This window comes from Polyergus mexicanus, unplaced genomic scaffold (assembly GCF_030449975.1).
Source record: "Polyergus mexicanus isolate NDT 795.1 unplaced genomic scaffold, iyPolMexi1.0 SCAF_8, whole genome shotgun sequence".
Taxonomy (NCBI): Eukaryota; Metazoa; Arthropoda; class Insecta; order Hymenoptera; family Formicidae; genus Polyergus; species Polyergus mexicanus.
The window spans coordinates 9,717,208-9,744,020 of NW_027223328.1; the positions used below are offsets into that span (position 1 = coordinate 9,717,208).

At 40.9% G+C, this 26,813-nt stretch overlaps 1 protein-coding gene across 4 annotated transcripts in view; it reads right to left on the bottom strand.

Annotated features, from left to right (window-relative positions):
* The window catches only part of Optix (optix), a 46,808-nt gene that overhangs the window by 1,493 nt on the left and 18,502 nt on the right, over positions 1 to 26,813 (bottom strand). For 2 of the 4 annotated variants that reach the window (XM_070300123.1, XM_070300125.1), the window contains one exon: positions 124 to 522. In XM_070300123.1, coding sequence (XP_070156224.1) covers positions 124 to 522 — 399 coding nt within the window. The remainder of the gene's footprint in view (positions 1 to 123; positions 523 to 26,813) is intronic. The other 2 variants (XM_070300126.1, XM_070300124.1) reach the window with 1 other exon arrangement.

Here is a 26,813-nt window from a genome sequence, read left to right on the forward strand (position 1 = left end):
TTTATTATTTACGATAGAGATAGCAAAGAAATCGCATTTTATTCTTTACGATAAAAATATAAACAACAAAATATATCGAGAAGGAGAAATTTCGTAACGAAAGAATTAGCTACTGAAACTTACCTTGATGTTGGATCACCCCTGGGCCCTACCGCTTGAAAAGGGCTGGACTCCGCGAACCTAAAAATCCCTCCACCCGGCATATTCGGATGATTAGGCTGCGGGCTGTGCGGTCCGAAACGGAAGTTCGTTGGCGGGAATTTAAAAGCCGTCGTATGGCTAAATCGGAAATGCGGCTGCGTAGGATCGAAACGGAAATTCAAGGAAGGTGGTGGCAGAGGTCCGAGAGATCCGAGAGGGACCGGGGACGGTTGATGATTCGGTGGCGGTGAAGAACTCGGTGACGGCGGTGAAGTTCCTCCGAGGGAAATGTCGGAGTCCTCGCTGCTGCTGCCACCGGGCCCCGGACTCAGAGTACGTCTCGCGTTTCCGTTTCCTTGACCTGACTGTTGCTGCATTCTGCTGCAAATAATCCATAATTTGCGATTATCAACTGATATTATCGGTATATTGAGAAAAGATTTAAAAATCCTGAGAGAGAGATGCTTGTCGCGAATAAGATTATCTGATATCTCTTATGTTAGCGAATGAAAAAAGTAATAGAGAGAAAAATATAACTAGCAACATGGAAGCCAACTTATTGTTAGAAAGAAAAGTAGTAGTAATAGTAGTAGTGATAATTTATTTGTCGATAGCTTAAAAGATTTCCGAGACCGTACATAGAAAATTAGCAGTATAAGATTTAAATCAGATAAGAAGATGATAAGAAAACAGAAAGTTAAGATTACAAGTATAAATATACAAGTATAAATATAAAGACTACAAATATAAATATTAAAATATTTTTATTTTAACATTCTCTCTCTCTCTCTCTCTCTCTCTCTATGTTCATCATATTTTATAGAAAATTTATAATCCACTAATAATCTAGTTTTTTTTTTCAAATATCGTAATATTAAAATATAATATATACATAATATATATAGTCATATATAATTGCTGCTCATGTGCAAATGTCGACACTACAAAAAATCTTGCTGTGTTGACAAACATAACATTCTGTCGTCTTGTTACGAAGAAGATTCTTGATAAAAAAAAAAAAAAAAAAAAAGTTATCTATTTGAGCTTTAAACTGGTTAGTTTTTCGTTGCGAAAAAGCGCGTACGTAAATGTGCGCGTGTGGTAGCGGTGGGAATTTTAATTCGTTCCCGCTTAGAGAGAGAGGCAGCACATATTGTAGGAGTGAATATACATACGTAATATATACGTAGATGTGTGCACGCGGTGCTGAAAACACTTTATTTCTCCAGTCATCGCCGCGGAGAGCGCGGTCGTAATTAATGAGCGCGTTCATCCTTCCCAGGTGAGGAGGCCGAGGATTCACGGGAGAGTAACGACGATTCCCGACGACGATTCTCGCATAAAGGAGGGATCCACCTCATTACTCGGCAGATCACGGATAGATACGGAAAAACACGGTAAACTTCACACGCGCGCCGCCCGTACGCGCAGACCGATGACGAATGACCGTGCGTAATGTAACCGTGTGTTCGTCGACGAGAAGTTACATATTATGCCGATATTCGCGGTATTACACACTACACGTTAAGAAGCATCCTTTAAAGGCATTTTGCCAGGAGCAATTAATGAATTCGGATTGCCTCGATATCGGATTGACAAGGCGATAGAATGTTATCGCAAAAGATTTTTTGAAATTAACTTATACGATGAAAGAAGCTTAGGATCTTGGGAATCGACCTTATCAAACCGTTATCGGCCGATCGAACTCCGTGATAAGAAGGCGGATGTTAAAATCGCGCGCGACGAACGGCTGGGAAATATCGTGCCAAAATAAGAACGTTATTTTGGGAACGCGATCGTGTTTATTTTCTATTGTGATTCGCGAGAGAGGAGGGGAAGAAGAATCGTTGGGGGTTGAAGAGCGTGCGCGAGAATCATTCGCCATTCTGCTAAGGACAATGAGACGTCGCGGTCGTCTTAAAAGGCTCTCGGCCGCAGATCGATCCTAGTAGCGAAGCTTCCCGAGATCCTCTCGTATTTTCTTTGCTAATCGAGTCTCGAGACGGGCCCGTACTGTTACCACGGTAACGCCTCCTCGAGAGGCGGAAACGTCGAATTGTTCCTTCTCTCTCTCGTGATCGGGGAAAAAAACCCGATCGCGACGAATGGTAAGTTCGAGGCGAACCACTCACCTTCCTCGAGCGAGAACGCGCTTGAGATGCAGATCGATCTCCGGCCACGATACATGTATATATCGGCAGTTTTTAACTCTTTTTACCTAGAGGCAGATACAATAATATTATAACAATATTTCTACTATCGTAAGTTCAATTTTTTCTTATGACGTTTGGTTAAAATTTGTGCCTTACATACATTGTGTAACTATAAAATAAATTTCTCTCTTAAGTAGACGACATTTTTCACGAGCCTTATCGCTCTCGAAATACGCCTTCGCTTAAAGTTATTTAATTAACACCATGAGAATGTATCTTGCATTTTATGATTCTATGTGAATATTCATGTAAGCTCCCTTTTCATTGCGCCTGATGGCATGCCCGGATAGATTAATACCGACACGTCAGCGCGTGGAAACCGGTGAATCCTTCCGACGATGGCGTTAAAATAATCTCCGATCGTACGTAGCACAGAACGTAGGCATACGTATGCCGAAGAGCTAAAAAGATACGCGATGTGTATTAATCAGATGAAACAGCGTCATACTCTTGCCAACGCAATCGGGACTTGATGGTCCTCGCTGAATTATACTCGTGAATAATGAAATAACCGACTGTGAATACGCGCCGTTCGATTTTCATTTTGCGCGATACATAATTATGATACAAAAGACGAGAGTGGTTGTTAACGCGTAATTCGAGAACTTGGCTTTCATATAAAAATCCAATTCCGTTTCGTTACTTATTTAATTTTCTTTTATTACTTATAATTTTAGATTAATTTATCACTCATTATTTAATAACTGTTTCTGTATTACGTATGTATTGTGTACGAGTTTTTTCTAGTTGTCCCATTTTTTTTTTTTTTTTTTTTTTTATTTTTATGCCTGTCTAACTAAGCTCATAGTTCATATAATACGTCGTATTTTTCTAAATGCACTTTAAAATTTTTTCGATCGCTCGCTATTTCATTGACAGGGTCCGAGTTTCGCATTTTTCGCTTCCTTTTTTTTTACTCCTTCACCTACGCCTTCGCCTTTCCCTTCGTCGCTCATGTTTTCACCTCCATATGCGAGACATTCGACGCGTTTTAATTATGCCCCCGGACCGTTGGCCTTTATCTTCGTCCTTTCACAAGATACCCGCACGAGGCGGTACGACTTATTATGTGCCAGGGGCCCCATCCCACACGGTATTCCACAGCGATCGTCCCCATTGAGATCGTCTTAATGTCGTGGCATTAAAGCGCGGAGACTCGGGTGTCAATTTTTCGGCATGCATAAAAGAAGCATGAAAGAAGCATTAAAGCTCTACGGTGCGAATTACGTTACACCGTGATCTGCGCTAATTGCGTTCTGATGAGTGACAAATTGAAAGATTTTCGATCCTTGTATCAACAACATTGTCCATATTCTCGCTGCACGTTTTTTATTTTAATAATTTCTTTATATCAAATCAATATCAATTAAGCTACCTAAAATGATATCTTGAGTAACAAAAAAAAAAAAAAAAATGAAATAAATTAGAATATTAAATTTTTTACAGTAGCTTGATGAGATGCTAACTTAAAGGTAATAATATTTTTGCAAATATGAAATTCGAAATATTTTTTTATTGTAACTCGGAATATGCTTGACATTTAACTGGTATTTGATTCCCACTCTTCGATGTATAATTGATTAGTTAAATATTTTGTTTAATCATCTCTTAATCTCTGTATCCATATCATCAGCTCATTAAATCAGCATATTCGTAATTCTTATTTGACAGGGATCATTTATGAATTTATATATGTATGTCCGTAATACATTTAAATATTTCTACTACGCTAATATACAAAATATATACGAACGGATTAAGAGCGAATCTTGGGTGGGAAGGTAGTTATGGAATAACTTACGATCGAATTACCATATGTGCATCGGTTTCCTATCCTCGGCATTAAATTTTCCGCCCATCAATGTTCGGAAAAAGATTAATGAAGCATGTGCCGTTATAATTAGTATTCCAACCAGTAAACAAACTTTTTGTAAACTGTCTTAGCGTTGATAATCTCGTTTATGAGATAATATAGGAGTCAATACGGCTTTGATGGATTATGGATTTGTTTATATCGTTGCATAGATGTAAGTTTGAAGAAATATAATTTGATGATCGCGTTTTATCCCCTCATATCTATTGTAAATTTATCATCTTATATTTATTAAATTATAGAATATTTAAAAAATGACTAAATTCTCTCTCTCTCTCTCTCTCTCTCTCTCTCTCAGATAAAAATTTTTGCTAAAAAAACGTTTGTACGAATTGGCAGATAAAGACGCGAAGCAAACTCGGTTCTTCATCGTGCATTCGCTCTTCCGCTTGCGCTAAAAGCGATTTCGTACGCACTTCGTTATGCATTTACGCGTCGCTTTCTCGCGCGCGCGCGGATTCGCGTGGCGAATCGCAGTGCCGAAAAGAACCGGCGCGATAGCAAAGGCCAACAGGTGACGTTGTACTTTCGGCGCGAGACGCGGCGATGATTAAAAAAGAAATTCATCAGCGCGTCCGGGGGAAAGTATCAGGTGCAGCGGGAGAAGAAAGAGGTGGAGGAGGAGGACGGTGCACCGCCGCCGTTAAAGTATTTATGCCGCATGACGAGTCACTTTTGGAATCCCGTCGTATATTATAAAGTATTATGCACGGGGACGATGACCAGGGCTCAAACCGTGACGGAAGCTACTGTAATTACGCGCAAGATGGTTGTGCCCGAGGTTGGTAGACCTCTCCATTGATCCCCGATCGAGGAACGCGTGGTGAAAGGTGCGCGGCTTTTATCCCGGAGGGAAGACAAGTGTCCCGGCTTTATTCGAATTACTCGGAATTACGCTGAGAAATTGCGTCGCCGTCGCGCCGTCCTCGTGATTCTCGCGACAAATTACGGTCCCCAGGTGCCCGCGTGTGGTGTACCGATGAGCGTTGTTGGAAGATTGACGTTGAAGAATTAGCATGCAAAATGGTACGACATACGACATTATGAAAATGTACCGTTTCTTATTATCTAACATTAATTATCGACCGTGCGAACGCACGTGGTATCGATTGTCAAAACTTTGATTTTTTTTTTTTTTTTAAACGCGTAGCGGAATAGTACGATTATAACTCGTTAAATCAATACCAGGATATTATTCCCTCCACTCAACCTTTCCAGTTGAAATCGTGAGTATTGCTGAGTAGTAAATGTCCGATCCAATCCTTCATCTCAATGAGTTTCTACGATTTCTATTTTTTTTTTCACAAAGTAAAAAAAGCGATCGATTTCAATCCGATATCGTGAGCGGATCTATTTTAAGAGTCGCGAGAGACTGACGAGGGATATCATTTTAACAGAATCTACCCCCCGTGTCAGGGGACACCGTGGATTTCGTGCGCGGTACGAGACCACCTCCCCGCCTTCGCCCTCCCCCTTCGGCTCCTCGTTTGGACCAACCCCGTACCAATGCTAAATATCCGTTGCACACAATAGAGTACATATCGTTCGAGAATCTGAGCCATGCGAAGTCCTCCACAAAAGGTAACTGGATACCGGTACGAGGAAGAGACGGCATGTGAACGGAGGCCTCGCGATTATAAGGGAGGTTACGCGGAACCCCTCGTATCTCTCTCTCTCTCTCTCTCTCTCTCTCTTTCTCCTCTGTGCCCGTGCCTTCCCGCTCATACCGCGTTTCGCCCTCGTTTCTCAACTTCTTTTTTTCGACGCTAGCTCATTTTTAATAGCCGCTAATAGAGACGTTAAAACGATACGGGCCCTCTTGCTCGACTCGGAACTCGATGCTCAATTCTTTTCTCGCTATCGCAACCCTTCCTTTGCTCTCTGTCTCTGTCCCATTTCTCTCTCTCTCTCTCTCTCTCTTTCTCAATCTTTCGTCCGCGTCGTCTGCTTCCCTTCGGTTATGTCTCTGGAGAAAAATGTGTTCCATTCATATATTCATCGAAATTGCTTGAAGATCGTCGTAATAAAATATTTAAAATGATTATAAAATAATTGAAAGAGTCTCGAGAATGAATATATGAAGAGTGACTTCGAATGTTCATTCTCCATTTGCAAATTTTTTATTTTGAATTTTGCAGAAAAAGATTTTCTAAAGAAAATAGTACTCGATTGGTGAAATATTTTTTTTACGTTTTCGTGCAATGGCCAAGAAAAAAATCACAATTATGGTAAAAAAAATTGCATTCTACGCTATATAAATGAAACGTTATCGTATGAAAGATGCGTACAATGACGCATCCGCATTCGTGCATCTTATCGCGCCATTCTTTCGCATCTCAAGGTTAACATTAGACGGATAACGTGCTTTTGAGACAAAGGAGGGATCCGGTTCGCGCATTACGCCGGCGATGTTTCGAGTGGCGGCAGCGCGACGAGCGAGGCCGGCGCATCAGCGGGACAGGTAGCCCATGATTTGCAACATTTTTATCCGGGCCAACATCGGGAGACGCGTCTCTATTTGCCGCGGCACGACGACGGGCGCGTTGTACCGATGAGAGGAGTGCGGTTTGCATTTTCTTTGGCCTGGCCCCCGGGGTTGACAGGCCAGATTCTTTCCGTCTTTCTGTCGTCCTTTCTGTCTCGGGAGCTCTGAGAAACCGGACAAATGTTTGCTCGCGAACAAAGAGTATCCACTGACGTGGCGACCTCACTTGTTCCGCCGTCGCGTAGCCAGCCCCCGCGTGCTCGATATATGTTTGTGAAGATTTTTAAGTCGGCGCGATGCACACCGACTGAAAACCGATACCCATCGATAGTTGTCTCTCGGCTCTCCGAACGCGATCGGGCGGATAGTCGAACGGTCTTTTTTTTCTTTTTTTTTTTCCAAGGCGAATTTCTCGTTTGTTTGGGACGGGAAACGTTTCACGACCCATACATTTGATAGAAAATGAGAATTTATCTTGTAGATGTAGATCGATATATATATTTGCTCGACTGTTATACGTGATTTTTTTTTTTCATCTTTTTTGTTATCGAGCCACTTATATTATTTAGCCGTAACGAAACGTTTGTATATATTTGCATGAAAATTATTACACACGACTATATTGATTGATGTTATCTTGGCTTACTTGTATTAAACTTAATTACCTCACGTAAATCGAGCAGTATAATTTGCTATATCTTATCGTTTGGTATGTAATTGACCGAGACGTTATATGTTATAACCGAGTTACGTCATTCGTACACATGTTGAATTTAATATTATTCAAATTGTAGCTTAATGATGGAGTATGATAGTTATCGCATTAATTTTGCAATTCATTCATCTGTATACTATAGATAGTAGCATTGATCGCGGCCTTGGTTTCTCGATATAAATATTTCAGACAAATATAAACACACATTTAATTATATACACACACAGAGGTTATTTCGAGCGTACGTGCAACAGGCTGAGGAAAATATGAACAAAGAGAATGTAAAACTTGAATATTAAACAAGTTTATAATTAAAGTATTTTGAAAATATAAATGCAAATTCACATTTATGTACGAAGCATTATAAATTTCAAAGTGGATTTAAATTTTGTTGCGATTTTTAAATTCTCCATTACGATCTTGACAATAGTCCTGTCGCATTAGCGAACCGCGCGTCTCTTCCCCTCTCGAAAGACGTGCTCGTTGACTAGAGACGACGACGACAAACATTTTCCTACAGGAGCGTAGACACGTTGAGTGTTTGCCGAGGCTTTTGTACGAGGTACCCGGTTTCCTGGGCATTCTTCGTGGGAAAAATCTCCGAAAATTAAATCCCGACCCTAATATTTCACGAGAATACGCGGTCGGCACTAATCCCGTTGTCTCTCTCAACCCATGTGTGTACGATGTCCATCTTTGGCGGAAATTATCCTCGGTTCCATTCTCCGAAAAATTATCTGTACAAGGGGAAAATGTTATCCGCATTGGAGCGAGAGAAACGAGGATACGAGACTTGAGAACGCGCTTTCCTTCGCGAATTTTAAATATCCGCCTGCGTGTCTTGTCCGATCGATCGCAAAATCGACAGGTTAATGATTCGAAGATCCGTAATCGGCTACCTAGATTGCTTTTAAAATTGGAAGGGCACGTTTTGCACGGCTTTACACCGATTGCGGATCTTGTTTTTGTCCGCTTCCGTGAATCTTACACGACGCATTGGTGCACACATTGGATAATCACTTCTTCAGAGTATTTCACAGTTGATTAAAAGGAAGATAAAGATATACTTAATGAAGTGCATTGAGCAAACTAACTATAGAAGATACGTTAATATACGAAGATTTTTTTCATAAATAAAATTATATTTTTCTTTTCAGAAAAAAAATCATAACTTGACACGCTTATGAAATTTAATACTAAAAATTAGTATAATTTTACTTTTATCATTTTAGAAAATCCTTATAATTGAAGAATAATATGTATTTTTGACATTAATGGTGTAAGCAAAACGTGTACGTAGATTTAAAGGCAAAGATTATTTTCTCGGTACATCTCGCATACGCTAAATAATTTCGTTTCAGTTTGCCGTTAAAATTAGAGTATTTCGCGCGTGAATATTCATCGGGGATACGCTGCGCTGCGGAATTCGGCGTTTCATTTAATTTAATGACCCGTTCCGGAGGAGTCGGTCGGTACGTACATCAGAAATCGCTCGGTAAATAATTAATATGTAATCAGACTCCGTTTGTGTGCGCGAGAGCGGTAGGGACACGAATGCCTCGTCTCATGAGGTAGCAGGGGCGCCATCGAGGCAACGCCAGAACGAAGGGTGTTTGCCGGCAAACACCGTGAAGGGCCTCTTAACGTATCCTAAACGTGTGCGTAGGGTTCTTTTTGTCAGGCGAGGTGACGCGGTAGATAGAATCAGAGAGAGAAAAAGAGAGAGAGAGAGAGAGAGAGAGAGAGAAGGGGTGGATGGAGAGACTTAGAAGAACTTACGATGTTCATCTACTTGCTTTTCACATCGGATTGATGTGGAAATGAAAAATACTTAAAGAAAATTCTGGGAGAAACAATGAAGACCAATATATTCTTCGATTAAAAAAAATATTCTCTGCTATATACTAATTTTTCTCTCAAATTTGCAAAGTTTCTATCTTGATCTATGTATATGAAATCTGTTAACAAAGAATTCTTTATACATATATATATATATATATATATATATATATATATATATATATATATATATTTTACTATTCGGCAAAGTTATTCTACGCGCAACCTATATATTCATTTATAGCTTACAAGCAAACGGTTACTGTATAACACGGGAGTGTATTTCGGAGGAGCTACTTTATAGGTGGTCGCTGACGGAACGAATTTGAACTGTTCGCGAAACTCGGGGAAACAGGACGAGATCGAAAGAGCCGCTACACAATCGATGCCTCTCAATTATCGCATGACGAGAGGAGAGGAGAGGAGAGGAGAGGAGAGGAGAGAAACCTCAATGGCATCCGATTGAGGCACGCGCCGTCGCTTAGAGGCTCTTCGAGGTTCGAGGGCCCTCGAATCGATTCGAGTCCCGTGGCACACTTCGGGGCAAATTAAGTTTTGCTCCTGAAATATGCTCCTTCTCTCTTTCTCTATCTATCTATCTTTTTCCCTCTTCTCTTTCTTTCTATAGCCGCGCTCGCCCTGTACTCTGTCTCCGATGACGATCTTGTTTGGCGGCGTTGCGAATTACCGCGAGACGTTTATTTCGTTCAGCGGAATGGAGACGCGGTCAATGAAAATTCTCTGTGGCCCGGATGAATAGTCTGCTTTCTTGCGCGATAAAAAGCGGATAAGAAATTGGTGGTTTAGAATTTCACATTTCGGATTATAAAAATAATAAATTACTTATTGTTGGAGAAGAAAAAGAAAATATTAGAAATACTTTCATTCCTTCGAACGTTTTAACGTGACAGCGGAACCGTCTTGCAATATATCTTTATTTTATAATGAAGATAGAAGATCATATAATAGATCTGCCGTAAAATGAAAAAATCTAAACAGCGGTGAGTGCGTATTATCTCGAAAATAATAAAAATGAAAAGGCTATTGATCTAGTTAAAAAAATGCAGATTCTTTTATGAATATATCACTGAATAGAACGGCGGCGAAGAAGATCCCCGCGGTTGCAAAAAAGAGGAGACAACCTCCGGTAACTTTTCGCTTGCACCGCGGCGCACGCTCAATTAATTATATTCGGGGAAAAAATTCGCCGTCCAAATTCTGCGCGACAGCCCGTGAAGGCCCGCGGCTCGCGTTCACCGCGATCGAGAGTCGGGAGGACATCGTGATCGCGAACGTGTAAGAGAACGGACGAGGGAGACGAGAGAGGAGAGGAAAGGGGAAAAAAAAAAATGAGAGAAAATACGGGAGGAGGCCTATTGAGCGTTCTATCGTTGTATCGTTTTTCAAAGAGTTTCTTCTCCCCCTCCCCGTCTCGCTCTCGCGTTCGTTTTCTTTCCTTCTAGTCGCATCGCGACTTTTTTTCCCTCCCCTCACGTCTTCTATCTTTTCCGTCTGTGTCTTTTTGTCTCCTTCGGTACGAAGAACATCGTATATACGCCGCGGTTGGGGTATAAGATTTCACGTGTATACGCAGGATGGATCAGATTGGCCTGGCCTTAAGCCGTCGCAAATTACCCCGTAAGCCTTTTAGTCGTCGTGTGTGTTTAGCTGGCTGCGCCCTAGACTCCGTCGCCCTCCCCCTCCCCCTCCCCCTCTCCCTCCGCCTTTGGCCCCGCATCCGTCCCTTCTGTTGTCCGCCCCCCTCCTCCCATCCCTCGCCTTCTCCTCGCCTCCGCGCGCGTTATTATTTTGTTGCTCCGTAATATTCTCGAGACCCCCGTGGGGCTCTCTTGCCAAGCCACTCTAAAGGGAATCTAACCGGAGCTCGTGTGCCTCGGGGTACATTACAGAAATGATTATAAACGGCGAATTGTCATAGTTCAGATCAGGTTTTCCCAAATTTAAATACGCGAAATGTTTCTCTTCATATTCTTCTCGGAACAAACGTATAATTATATTTACGCGAAAGTAAAAAGAATATCAAATTTTTGCCAAAGTGTTTAATAATTTTACGAATATAGTAATATTCATCGCTAAGTAGCAATTTTAAACAAATCCCGGAATTAAATAAATTTCTACCGAGTCATTGTAATCGCCAAATGTATTTTTATATTCAACATCTACGTGATTCATATTTATACATCATGTCAAGTCGAAATTAAACGTCTCTTCTCTTGACGTTTCTCTTGGATACATCTTCTTTAGCGAGCCGTCAAGGTTCAAAAGACCAAGATGCGAGGCCCTAGGGGAGGAGGGGGGGAGCGCAGGAGTAAAAATTTAAATTTAACGCAATTCTGGGTGATTACCGCGACCCGTTCTCTGATACATCCCTTATGCGCCCACCCCTTGATTGGCTTACATTGTCGATGCTTAACTGTTTCATGCACCAGTGACCGACTAGGGGGATATCATTGCGCGCGATAGGGGTAACGCTTTCATGGCTCGAGGCGGATATCGTCATTGTCAAAATTCAAATGTAAAAATCGTACCGCGAACGTCGATAACGTGACACGCGTATTTTGCGTATTTCGTGGACGAGCTGCGAGCGAAATCATTTTTTGAATTTTATCCGCGCGAATGAACTCTTTCGTCAGACGATCGCGGTCTGACGAAAAGTTTGAAGCTCGTTTAATGTAAAAATTTATTACATATCGCACAATGTTTTTGGGGGGACAGGATTATTCGTATCAAACGACAATTTTAAAATGAAACGTTGATAACACACGCGCTTTTAAATATTAAACAAGAAAGAAGAGAATAAGAATTTTAAATAAATTATTATTAAAAAATAAAATATTTTTCGCTAACACGCGAAACGAATGTACTGATTGAGAAATTTTTTCATTTTAAACATTCAATTAAAATTTTACGCTTCTCTTGCTTGATCGCTTCAGAGATAATCCGTATTCAAGTTACGTAGATATATAGTAGATCATGTATGTAATCACTTTGTAAAAAAAAAAAAAAAAAAAAAAAAAAAATGTTAGACGCGTCGAATACGTTATCGTCCGCGCATTATTGCAAAAGTAAAGTATACCCGGGATCACCCGATACTTGGTCCAACTATAATACGCGCATCATACATGCGTGCAATACACTGTGGGCAGGTATAAGCGCATCGAATGTACGCATCGTGTGCACGACGGCGGAGATACCATCTCATTCAAGGATCAGGATCAGGAGGACCCGCGGTGTTGCGTTACATCACCGGTTACGGTTATCCCTTAATACATATACCGGGTGTTCTCTTAACGAGACGACAAACGAGCGTCGTGTTACTAGGAGGATCGGTTTTTAGCGTTCATCGAACAAAAGTAAATCTAAAGTTCTCTCTTTGTATTGCGAGTGATCGCTGACTCGTATCCATGATCGAGTCGTTTTTCGATTGTCGCGATGATACAACAACGCGAAAAGCGTCAAATGTACGAATCCTGTCATTAAAATATCAATGCCAGCGCATAATCGCTCAGCGCATTAATTACATAAATATCATTAACGAGTCGCGGCGAAATATTCGCGATAATCTGTCATCCTTGCGTGATTGAGAATAAAAAAAAGAACGTTAGATGTCCGCATACATGTTTGAGAAATTAAAAAATATTTTAATATTCTTAACAATACGATTGATCGCGAAAGAGAAATAAGTAGATGTGAGAAAAGACACTGAAAGAAGGAAGAACCTCCGTGTATCGCATCGCCCGCCGTAAATGACTGTGTGTCGCAAGATTTACTACGTCTGATTAAGCAATTAAGCCGCGCCGTAGCACTTCGCGGTGTTTTTGCCAAGAAGCGAATCGGCTTCGTCGTTATATACTCTACCAGTTTTCGATATGAAGGCCTGTCAGGAGCCCCCCTACATTCGGACGCGAGAGGGGCACGACGAGGGGGAAGAATATGTCAGAAATCTCGTCACGGTGTACCCCGCGCTAATTGTCGCTATAATCTACGTGGCGAGACCGAAATTCCAGGTTGTTAGAGACTAACGATTGCGCAGACGACATGAGGGGGTGGGGAGTGAGGGGAAGAAGATGGGAGAACGTGGGAGGTGGGACGTTAATTATCGCGGCTAATAACGCGACTATAGTTGCGAGTCGATCCCCGACTTCTCGACTTATCGTCTCTCTCTCTCTCTCTCTCTCTCTCTCTCTCTCTCTCTCTCTCTCTCTCTCTCGACTATCCGTCTCTCGATTGCGATAACTATCTTTAAAATACGCGAGAGATTTTACGGAAATTATATTTATATACAGTTACTTGAAGAGAATGTGTGAATGGAGAATTATAATTTGTTATTCTAAAAAGTGTATAAAATAAAATAAAATTGATTTTAGTAATTTGTAAATAAGGCAGGGAAACAAATAATTAATTTTTTATTTTACAATACACATTTCTCTTAAAATATGTCAACGGCAGAATATGAGAAAACTTTTATCGCGCTCAAAAGAAACAATAATAATATATCTTTTATTAAAGTTAAATGTACACGTGTTAAAGAGAAAAATGACATTTGTTAAGCAAGAGGAATATTTAAGGTGGAAAGATATTTCCGCGCAACCGCGTAGATGCGAAAAGACTTGATAAATCTACCGGTATTTTTTGCGCGTGGATATCTTGAATTATGAAGGCTTAAACGCTGTCTCAACACGAAATTAGATTCATCAGGACGAGAAGCGCAAGATCGAGCCGTGGAAATCGAGCGGCTTCGTAAGGCAAGAATCCGTTTAGCTAATTCTTAGCCCGACGACGCTACGCGCTCCCCCCACGGCGCCGGTTTGTTGATTCATTTTATTAATTTTTCTCATTCTTCGTGGAAATAACTCAATCGGAGCGAGGCAGGAAGACGCGTTTTTGACGGCGAATTAAAAACATTATCAGTAGCCACCCCAATATATTCTGCCGTGCCAGCGAGTTCTTTCATTTTCTTTCAATCCGCGAGAAAGGAGAAGCAGACAGCCGCTTTCTTTATAAAAGTAAAGATTGTATATGTGGCTATATTTTTCTATTTATTATGTTTATGAATAGTATAAAACGATCGCGCATCAAAAAATGAAATATATACATACATAATAAATTTTGTAATAAAATATTGAATACACATGTTTTCGTTAAAGAAAAATTCTCCAAATTGATCGAGATTGATTGATCATATTAATCATGATTAAAAAGAAATGCGAATGGATAACAAAGAAAATAATTTGTATTCGCGACAGGATACATGAGAGATAAAGAGATTCAGCGCACGGGAGAGACTATAAAATCGTGAAAAATTCTAAAAAAACGTGCCGGCAAAGAATATTTTTTCCGCGGTAGCGTACGAGCGTCGTTGACCGGCCCGTTGGGAATAAACGCAGCCGGGAAGAAAAATTAAACGCATTCGGAGTTTCGTAGTGTGGACGGGACGGAGGGGAGGCGAATCAATTTCTGATGTGCCGCCCGTGCGCGTGTAAACCAATTTCAGGCAATTTCGCGTCAAGAATAGCCTCTTCAATCATGAATTGACCCACGCGAGGACCTTTCCAATTTTAACCGATCTCGAGAATGCTTCTTCGAGAGTGCCTTGGCCGCCGTCTTCGCTCCGGAAACTCTTCTTATATCCCACCGTTAAACGATCGTGGAAGCACGTCGAATTAGATTCGCCTGAATTTCCCTGACCGAGACGAGAGAGAGAGAGAGAGAGCTCTCGCCTTCGACTATTTTCCGCGGATCTGGCCCCAGATTTCGCCGTGGCTTTCATATCGTAATATCGTTATTTATATTTCGAAAAATTATTTATGAAAAAGAATTATAAGAGATTACGATAACACTAATTTCTATAATGAGAAGAAACATATCAGATTATTTTTAATTTTCAATTATAATGTCACGTAAATAATTTATTATCGCTTATACGTATATCGTGTTTCGAGGAAATTAGAAGAGATTTGTCGATTGCATCTCTTGGGAATTAACGACGCTTCGGCAATTCTGTGGCGCGAACATTCGCGCCGGCACTCGTACGCGTGTGTGTCCGGAGCGAAATTAACGAATCCCCGTTCCCCGGAGGCTGAACGGAATATCCCGCATCCGCGAGAGTGGTTGCTTCGACGACGTAATGCCGGATATATATTCCGCCTGATATTGCCAGTCCCTTTTCAATGTTCCGAGTTCTTGAAGTGTCAAATTTAATAAACTACAGCGCTCCCTCCTGTCCAAGATGTGTTTCGAGAAGAGGGGACTCGAATTTTCTTTACCATAACGTTTGAATTTACGCGAACAATAACTCACTGTTTTCAAGGAAAAGGACGAGAATTTTCGATATGTCGCAGTGTAAGAAAGCAGACGTAGATTCTATTGCGCGTGAATAAGAATTATAATAGAATAGATATCTCGTATAATTAAATCCATACAAAGACAGTTCCATTCTCGTCGAGTTTTTATAGAATACATTCCGATTAATTAATTCGATCAACGAACAGCATAAAATTCGCTTAAATGCAACATATTACGCATCCCACAATGCATGTCAGCCTTTCTTTTCAAGGAAACTTAGATAACGGCCGTGCAATTTGTCGACTCTTGGATCTTCCATCCTATCTTTTCTATTCATTTTTATACTCTATACAATCCTAGATTTATAGCACCTTTCTCTGCAGTCCTTTCGCGTTGCGCTGTAACAGTGTCTACTAGAGCTGCGTACGAAACAGCGCGCAGCTCGTCTATCGATTCCCCCGGCATGTAGCGGCGTCTAGGCAAGAGCAGGGTGAAAGGAGGCGGCAAGAAGCTGCGATATTGTGTTTAAGGCGAACATGGCGCAAACGACGGGCAACTAATTACAGCTTTGATAATGACCAAGCCCTTGTTAAGGCAACGAGCCGACACTGTTACGCGCGCGCGCGCGCGCGATATCGTTAGCTTTTCAGTGAGATCCGCTCAAGGGAGTAGCAACAACGTTAGTATCGTCACGAAGTATCTTCGTATCGTTCGTAGAATAAAGTATGTAAAATGCTTATTATAAAGTAATGACACTTAAACGATCTATAATTATATAATTAATAATATTCGTTCATTTAATTCATATAATCACGATGTATAGCTTAATTATGAAAGAATTTTATTATTCCACGATTATTAACGTATTCTTAAACATATATATTTACATACATTCGCATACATCTGTCATTTTACGAGCAGGTGAAGATATTTTTGTTTTCTTTATGTTCGTGAATTCTTTGAAAAAAAAAGGTAAAACTTCGAGACTCGTATGCCGGAAATCGTTTTTAATGACTGCGAACAAAAAATTTGCGTCTCAGAGAATCAAGTGATACCGCGAACGGATGAATAGGTGGGGAAGTTTCGAAATTAATCTTTACGTCCCATCGATCTCCTCCGGATACCTGCCTGCGAAATGCGGTAGCGGTGGGATTACATGCAGATTTCACGTGGCCGCGACGACGCATCCAGTCGTTCCAGTTTTTGCACGCGTTTTCGGTAGGTGGACGAACGCACGCGGATGTGCACGCATGTCTGACAAACAGGCAACGCTCGTGCTCACGCAGATGATATCTTGAACGTGACGTGTACGTGAAAGAGAGAGAGAGAGAGAGAGAGAGAGGAGCGAGAATAGCAAGAAAGACACGTCCGTATACAAGAAGAATTGACAGGTTCTACGGTACGTCGGTACGTAATTAACCCGTTATCTTCGGCATCCGGTCGCGATTAATTTCACGTCTCATCGTGCAGCGCGATATTCTTCACGCGTGTCTAAAACGATATCGAGCGACATCGATTAATCGACTGGCGTCGACTTTTCCAGGCTAATGTGTCCATATTTTTATGTCGATGTAATAAAGATGGATTTATAGGTTTTAATGAGGCATTGGAGATTTTCTCACCGTTGTTTTTTTTTTTTTTTCTCCTGCACCAAGATGTTGGGTTATTATTGTTCCATTGAGGAATCGATCGCGCGTTTTCTGCAAGTGTTTATTATCGCCATTTTTAACGATCGGTTGGCGTTTTATAAGTCTGTAATATAGCCGGTAATACAACCGGTTTTCTTGCTTAGAAAGCGATCTCTTTTTTTCGTCGTATTACATTATCGCATATTGATTCGTTGGACGATAAATGCCGGCAGTGTTGTAAACGGCAAAATAATCGTCCGGGAAGCGGTGGCCGCTAATGCGTTTAATACTTGCCTCGACGATAAAAAAAAAAGAAGAGCTCTATCAAGAGCATCGGCTTTCAGGAATCGATGACATCTTGACCGCGGAAACCGTGCAAGTACACGTGGGATCGATGCTCCGGATATGCAAATCGGGAATAAGATGTCGTTTCAAGGTGACGCGCGTTCTGATTCCCCAGCTATCTCTGTCATCGATAACGTGAAACGTATGTGTAAGATACGGATATAAGATTGAAGACGCTTTCGCGCAGGAATTTCGAAATCCCCTGCCGAGTCTCGGAGAGATTATTTTTTTACTCGCTGTAAGATTCTAACGACACTTGTAGAATCGCGGCAACATTGTTGCATTCTCGCAATTATATTCACATAACGTTTCAATGCATCGAGCGTAATAATTCGCGGAGCGCTAATTAACGACGATTGCGACAACAAGCAGGTAAACGTCCGATTCTCGAATTTTTGTGCAGCCACGTGAGAAAGGATTCGGAGACGATTAATTTCAAGGATAGAGCCGCGTAATCGCGGGATGATTACATCATCGTAGGATTTCTGTGCATTTATAAGTAACGAATATCGCTCACTCTCTCGGTCATTTGCGTCGATCATTACGTAATCGGCCGTGCGCGCGATTCTTCGTACGACGACGAGACAGAGCGGTTCGATATAGCAGGAATACATTTTCCTATTTCCGGTGTAATTAGAACGGTGATCATGCGTGCGCAAACACGCCGTATCTAGTGCACCTATGCGTCTCCCTTTAAGTGCACGCGTGTGGAATTAATTGCGCGACTTTCGCGTAAAAATTATGAAATATATACTACACGTTGTCTTTTCATTCCTTTTCCTTCCGTTGACGATAAATTTCTTCCAATAGAACGCAAACGTGGGGATCAGTAAGTCGATATTGATAGAATCATTTTTTTATTTATGCGTAGAGAAGCGCTTTTCTATTCCGAATTCATATAATACTAGAAAATTACACATAATATTTAATTACATATAAAATTACACATAAATAATAATTTAAAAATTTTAATAAAAATATATTAATGAATGCTATTAATTCTTATTTTAATAGCGAAATAGAAAAGAATCTGTTTCAAAACTCTCCCTTTCTCTGTGTCTCTGAAAACGAAATAAAATAATTCAGTGATTTATTTTCCCTATGTGCCATTCACTGTCGTTTAATCTTATAACTTCGAACCGAACGTGTTTCGTCGTGCCGAATCTGTTGATCTACAAAGACAGGCGACGACGACGGTCAGGTGTGGCGAGCATTTCTATCTAGGCCTTCTCGACGCTATAGGAAAACGTCGATTCGACAAAACTACGGGGGGAACCGGTTTCGAACGATCCTGTTGATCGATTAATGGAGACTTTTTCTTCCCGGCCAGACACGGCCGGCATCGGGCGATTTATTACGCGCGCTCGTGTTGCTGGTAGTCTTAAAGCCGTCGCGTTACCGGACACCTCCGCTAAAGCATCGATATTCCTTTGCACGGACGGTTGAGCGCGGCGAATCGCGACGCACAATTCGCGATTAAGGTGCGCAAGGGTTACGCCGCGCACAATGCGAAATTCGATAACAAAGAATTTTTGCAATAGCATACTTCGAGAATGAATGATAAGCGCCAAAGCTATTAAAAATTTTCATTATTAATTTTTAACCCGATTATATATATATATATATATATATATATATATATATATATATATATATATATATATACATATTTACAAACATATATACGCGCGTTATATCCGGCATAATATACATAGCTGTACGACTTTATGCAACCGTATTTATCGTATTTTATTACGCGTTATTATACAGGGAGTCTCTATTGATGTTACGTCGCGAAATGCGAACACGTCAACGTAACGACGCGGAAAGACGGAAACTTGCACGGTGAGCGCGGATCGTGCAAGCGAGCCTTACCGTGACACGGTGAGGTAAAACCTGTGAAAAGTATACCGTATGTAATGAGGTTTCCAACGGTAAAGCTAGCGCCAGACTATGCGCGTATTCGCAATTCGTGATTCGTAATTCGCGTAATTCGTGAACGGTATAAAGAAATCTGATTGGTTAAATTTCACGAGTCATCCATCCACACTAATCACGAATTATAAACGAATCGCGAATACGCGCATAGTCCGGCGTTAGCTTAATACGCGCACTCGTGCGATTCTCTAATTTGTTGTACAAGAGCCTTGGACATTAAATGATGATGTATACGATGATATGTTTAAATATCGGTGGAGTATAGTTAACTTCTGATTATTGATATTGATATTTAATAAATGTATGAATTATATGTTATAATATAAGATTAACGTAATTACGATATGATTATTATGAAACATAAGACGTTGAAAAGTTCGTGACGATTTTCGAGTCACGTAATAAAAATTGATTTCCATTAAATTGCAAAACTTGGATTTTTCCTTCATAATTAAAAATATAAGTAATATTAAATTTATAAAAATACAAATCTCTCTTTTCTATATCTCTCTTTTTATGATTCATAAAGAATGCTGAATGAATGATCGAATGATCGTTTACAATATTAAGAGACAAATCTGTGAATACCGGAGAAAAATATCAAATCTCATTATAATCTTTTTTAATTGTCCGTGAAATGTCCGTGTCGCTTAGTTTAATATGTTATTCTTCCGGGTCTTTCAATTACATCATATAGCGATCTGCGAGAGGGAATAAAGACAAAGTACAAACGTGAACGCGATGCATTTTTCGATGCTGTAGCACGAGCTATACTGTATTTTTGTTCTGCGACCAAACGCGAGAAATACACAAGAGGGCTTATATCGCGATCTCGGATCTTTGCCTAAAAAGGCCCGCTTTTCTCCGCAAATTAAAGACTCGCGGCTATTTTCGGTGGCGGATGTGACGTTGCAGCCTTCGGAAGTGGCCCTTTTTGCCGAAGCCGCCGTGCGGACCCCGCCAGTCGGCCACTTAATGGCCAGTATGCTGTCCCTCGTCCGCGTGTACTTAAAGGGATGGACGCTATTCAAGAATATATGAAATGTATATCACTCAATGTAATCAAAATGTACTTTGGCGGGCCGTTTTCTCGGAAGGCGTCAAAATTAGGGAACATTATTCAAGATAACAAATATTGTTTTATAAAAAGAGAAAAATGCAGTATTTTATACCATTTTATTAACGAAAAATATATATCAATTAATTTTCATATTTACAAAAATTCACATACTGATTTATTATTATTATTATTATTATTTTTTTTTTTTTAATTATTAGTTATCACAACTTTATGCACGATATTTGAATATTTGAAAAATAATTTCTTTTTTTTATTAGAAACGCTATTAAATGGAAAGTGATAAAAAAGCTATCCGTATAATGACCTTCTCTTTGCACGATAATGATCCCTCGATAAGATTCGGGGCACATGTGAGAAGAAGCGTCCCGTTTGGAAGAGTTATAACGATCGTGTAACGAAACGCGGGTCCCAAGTGTTTCTCGCCCGTTCCTCTTTCCATCGTTCGTTCCTCATGCGCACCTTGAAAGAGAATGAATGAGATGGCGGTTTCTTCGGTAGTTTCGAGTTTTAACAGGCGTGCAGCCCCATTCGCGAAACGACAGAGCGACGCTAACGGTGATTGTTGGGTCCTCGTTAAACGTCAAATGTATAGTGTGAAAAATCATCGCTCAAAGTTGGATAGCTAAAATTTGCATATAATAACAATTTACGGATATTTCATGTAAATTCGATATTTGAGACATTTGAGGTATTTTTGACACACAAGTATATTGAGTCTTCTTTTAGAAGATAATTTTTAACGATCTTTCGTAAGAATACACTCTGTTTGCGGAATTTGTATACACGGAACATGGTATTTTCTTCTGAAACTGATTTTCGCTCGATCCTTCGAGGGTTTTCATCACCCGGCGGATTTCACCGCGAAGAAAACGCGTTATCTGGCGATCTCTCGCGAAGAGAAGCAGGAAACACTCGGCTGAAGTCAAGCGTCATTTGCCGGTTGTTACATCGCGTAGCTTCTCGCGTTGATGTTGCGTATCATTCGCAATTCCGCGCGGAATTCCGCGTATATATTCTGGTCTCGCAAAAGAAGTATCGAGACGTATAATACGTGAAACATTGAGGAAATGTCCGCAGACGCGTAATTTATCACGTGTCGCTTGGTCGTGTCGCTTGTGCCGACTATTCGAACTGGACACGCGGTATAATATTTGTAATATTTAGAGAACAAGCTTCTGTGTTAGAATTGATACACGATGGAATATAAAAATGAGATAGATAAGCGTGATAAGAGAGATAGATATATAATATTATATAATCAATCTCGATTGTCATCGTCGCGCTTGTCACTTCCCGTTATGATATTGTTCGCTGACATATCCGGTAACAGATATGCCGCTAACAGTGTAGCGTTATATGCTTCCCACAATCGGTCAATTCGTTCTTTCTTTATAAGTCCTTCCGACCCGTTGTGTTCCCGGATATACCATTACAGCCAATCGCAATCTCACGCTGCCATCGAGCAGCGCCTCGTCTTCCTCGGTATTCGATACAGTACTTTATTAAATTTGATTACAGTCATCATCGCCGTCTTATAGCTGGGCCATTAGCGGTCGAGGCATGTCGCCTAATATGCCACCTGCGGATAGCGCGAAGATTTATATGCGTCATCGGCGGTGCGACGTATATAATAATTAGGATTCGCGAAGGACTGACACTGAGAGAACAATTGGCCGTTCTTTTACGCGCGTTTCCCTGCCCGCGATGGAAAGGTGGCAACGTGGATCGACTCTCGCGGCCATGCGGTTAATTATGCTTTACTAACCAGCCGGAGGTCAGGTCCCCTTTCCTCCCCCCCCCCTCTCTTCCCTCTTTCCTCCGCATTTCACCTGGATCCTGAGCGCAGAGGCCCTAAAGGCAACTACGAGCACGATGGCACGACGATAATCGCAAATTGGATTATAATTTGCGGGAGATAAGTCACGCTCGTCACCTCGGCTGCGAAATGGCCGAGGATGGCGAAGGAGGAGGGGGAGATCCGTAGAAAGAAATCGCCGGTCTCCTCTCCGAGAATCGCAGCGGTCCCCTCCCCCGCCACCTCGCCTCACCGATGTGTTTGCCACCCTCTTCGTCAATTATTTAGTAATTGAATGCGAAGAAGCCGAGAGTCATCGTTTAAATTATCATTCCTGGCGAGCCACCGGCGGGCTTATTGTTTATCGCCGTAGCGGGGACGTTGGAATGAGGAAAGAAGGGGACCGAGAGATCATCCTTCGCGCTTCCCCTCCGTGCTTCCCTGTCTCGTTTGTCAACTGTCCACTGGGACAGTGTGTTCCAATTGTTTCTTTCTTTTTTTTTTTTACGAGGGTTGATGTTTTGCGGAAGACCCCGGACACTCTACGATACCTTGACCGGAAATTCTGATGAAATAGCGTGATAGAATTATGATTTCATCAACATTGCATTATGTGAAATGTGTTATCGTACCTTAGATAGTAGAAATTATCGAAAGCGATGAGAATAAAATTGAAATAAAAATGACTAATGAAACTTCTAATATTGTATATATATATAGCTACTTTTGACTACGATTAAGGCAGGTCGGGGATGATTTTTATTTCAGTGCGCGTCGATTAATTTATACGTTCTCGGCGTGTATCGTTCAAGGTATCGGGATATATTGCTCGAGACCAGGGGTGGCAACTTTGCCGTCTCACCTTGGCGGCGGAAGAATCACGTCGTCACTACGAATCGAAACCGAAGAGCACGATTCGCCTCGCGGCCGATTCTTATCCGGGTTAATAAATAGCTCGGGACGTGACTACAATGTTTCGTGACAACTTAATCACGTGGCGTAGGACCAATCCCCCCCTCCCCCTCCCTCCTCCCCTCCTCTATCTCCTCCTCCTCCCCTCCCCTCCCCCCCCCCCCGCGCGAGAAACTGCGATGGATGAATCTACAGAAACCGCACATATTTATGTAAATGAGCGCGAGTCGCGCGGTGTCTGCACCTAACACTCTTTGTTTTACAAATATAGGCACCCGACGCCACGTCGTCGGCCATCTTTGTTTGATGAGTTGGCACTAATGCACACCGGCGACTAAGCCGCGCCGGCAACCGCGTCGATCATCGGCCCCCTGATTGGCATACGATTAATATTAATCATGTGGGCCGAGCCCCGATTCGATACGGAATAACTTTCAGCCGATGTTACCGTTAATATATTTAAAGTGCACTGGATTACAATACCTCTCGGCAATTAGCACTCACGTAAATAATCTACGTCTCACTGACAAGCGAGGGGATGTTGAGAGTGTATGTATTCTTCTGAGATATACGATCGAGAATATGCGCGGATCAAAACAAGTTTTCTCTCAAGACTAGATATATATATTTAAGATCATAAAATATATCTTTATATAATTATGTAAGATATTAAGTTAGGATTAAACCATATGTTGTTTAATTTCTGTAGTAGAGAGAAAAAGAGAGGAATCCTCGCGCTTCCGAAAATCGTCTACGTTAAATCGAAACACATTTTATATACGATATTTATATTCTATTCAATAACATCTTTGTTTACATACTCGTCTCTACGTGTGTTTAGCAATTAACGTTGCCCTCGCTAACAATCGTTTTTTATCAGTCGGAGTCGCGCATGCGACGAGTTCTCTCCCTCGGCCGCTTAGAGCTTACAACTATCCTCTTACTCGATCACGTCGGTCTTATCCCCGCTCGATGCCCTCTAGATTTTCGGTTATATTTGTATTCGTTGATGCTTCAGCCGCGGCGCGGGGCTGGATTAGTGCAAATGGTAATCCCGTAGGCAAAGCGCATTGCATTACACGCGGTAGCGACGTTGTTTTTACAACGGGGACACGTTGTGACGCCCCGCGACACTTGCTTCGTGTTTGCTCACTCGTTTGATCTTTAAGCGCGCTTCATTTGACGCTTATTTGCCTTGCGAACACACGGCGCGTGTGCCCCATCTCGCGTGTCTACGTCCAAGAGACTCGCAACACTGGGCCGAGATTTCCCAGTTCGTCTGCGATTCAATTTGTTTGCGAAGATGCGAGGCGAACGCGTCTCTCGCGAAGGAAGATAAAAAGTCGGAGAAATCCATTTTTATTACCCTATCGTAACTACGAATCCTTCGTTTCGTTTGATAAATAAATGCGTGTCAGAGTGACTCGGGCGACGTTAACTTTTTTTTTTTTTTTTTTTTATCCGTGCTATACATAATTGAAGATTGATATTAAACGAAAATGTGAAGAGTTCGAGAGAGAGTGTCTGTAGAATTACAACTTCTCCTGGGAGACTCGCAAACAACGTATTCGTCATAGCACATTTGTGACGTTTCATGCGTCCCGACCTCGCGTCAACATATGGTCCCTGGTTGAATAAGCTCCCTTTGATTTGATGAAATGCTAAGATGTTCAACACGCATTTCTCGTATGCGTCTCTCGTCGATCTATCTATCGAGAGATTACCGTATTTCCGATTTCGCGCCACGTAATGCGCTCGAAGTGCGCCATCCATTCCAATTTTTAGCGAGACACCTGGTCGCGAAGGAAATCCGATGCCATCGTGCATACATGTATGTATATATATGCGTGTATGCGTGTGAGAGAGAATGCGCGAGTAACGATTAATTCTTCCGTAACTCGTCGCCGTCAGGACGGCGCGGGTGTGAAAAATTTCGGACGGACCGGTAATGAGGCACGTTCACAAAAGGAGCGCGCGTTCACGTCGGACGGCCACTGTCATTTGTTCTTGGATCCACGGTCATTTATTTGAACGCGGGCCCTGGGCTCTCGGCTTTTGTTGCGCACCGTCAAAACAGCATCGCGCGGCACCCTCTATACGGACAGGGTAACTCGGCATCGTCGCGCGTCGATCTTTAATGGCATGTTCGTTTGACAAATTTCGAGTAGTCGATAGACAGTAGCCTGTAGTTGCGTGATTCCCCTCGATCGATCCCCGCTCGTTTATCGAAATTATCTCAGAAACGATGCGCGATGAATTATCATTATGTGTCACCTTGATTGTTCATCTGATTATGTATGAAAATAAATATAGTATATGTAGTCGCTGTAATCATCGGTTGACTTGCGTTTTGATACATCGATCAAATACGATTAATCCGAGTGAAATCACGAGATATCAAGAAAACATTAATACGTAAGGTCATCGATAAATCAATACGTGGTATTATGTAATTTATTAAGTGTATATATATATATATATATATATATATATATATTGATGATATATTGATTGCACATTTAGTAGCACCTTGTCGATGACACTACTACGTGATATTAAAAATTTATACAATCGACATGTATATTACATGTGTTTGAGCGCCTCTGGGTGTACTAGAATTAACAGTTTGTGCAAACAGGAATATATTAATCGCGCTTATTTATTAACGAAATCTCGTATTACGCGAAGTTATGTCGATTGTCGTCATAATTCATACCACGCGGAGTGATTTGTGTAGTATCTAATGCATGATAATTATCAAGCGTAATTCTCTGTAGGCGATAAAAAGCGCACGCATGCTTCCACAGTTAATAATCTACGAGAGTTGTTAGGAATTTAGATTAGGTATCGCAATTTCTGATCGCCGTTTAAAGGTATCCATGACAGTCGGAGGACATTAATCAAACTATTTTTCCAATAAAAGAGAGCAGGATATATCGTTGTACAGCTCGCTGTTATACTTCCCGATCTTTTGAACAGGTTACAGCTTATCGATTACTATCTTGTGTGAGCGTAACTAGATTTTAAACCAGTTTGCCATTAGCCGATCATCTGTCGCGGTAGTCTTGAATATACATATTTCTGAGTATTTATAAGGCGCTGAAACAACGATAAATTCTCAATTACAAAGTATTTTCTCTAACGATTGTGTACTGAATATTTCTTATTTCGTTGCACGACAATTTAATTGAATTGAATATACATTTATATATTTAATATTTTCATAATACTACATAAAAAAAAAAGAAGACTTTTTCTGCTAATTATATAATTATTTTATTAAATATCTACTTGAAAGACACACAGGTAAAAATATTTAATACGTGCAATAATTATGAATTTGAATTATTTTGCGCATTGCTATCTGCGAAAATTATGTGTATCGGATATATAAGATATTAAAAGAGAACTAAAGAGTTATAATAACATTTCATATAGATCGATTAAAATAACGAATAAATATATAAATATATGATATATATAAATTTTTAGAAAAAAAAAAAAAAAAAAAAAAAATTCTCATGACACATGTTTGCATTTAA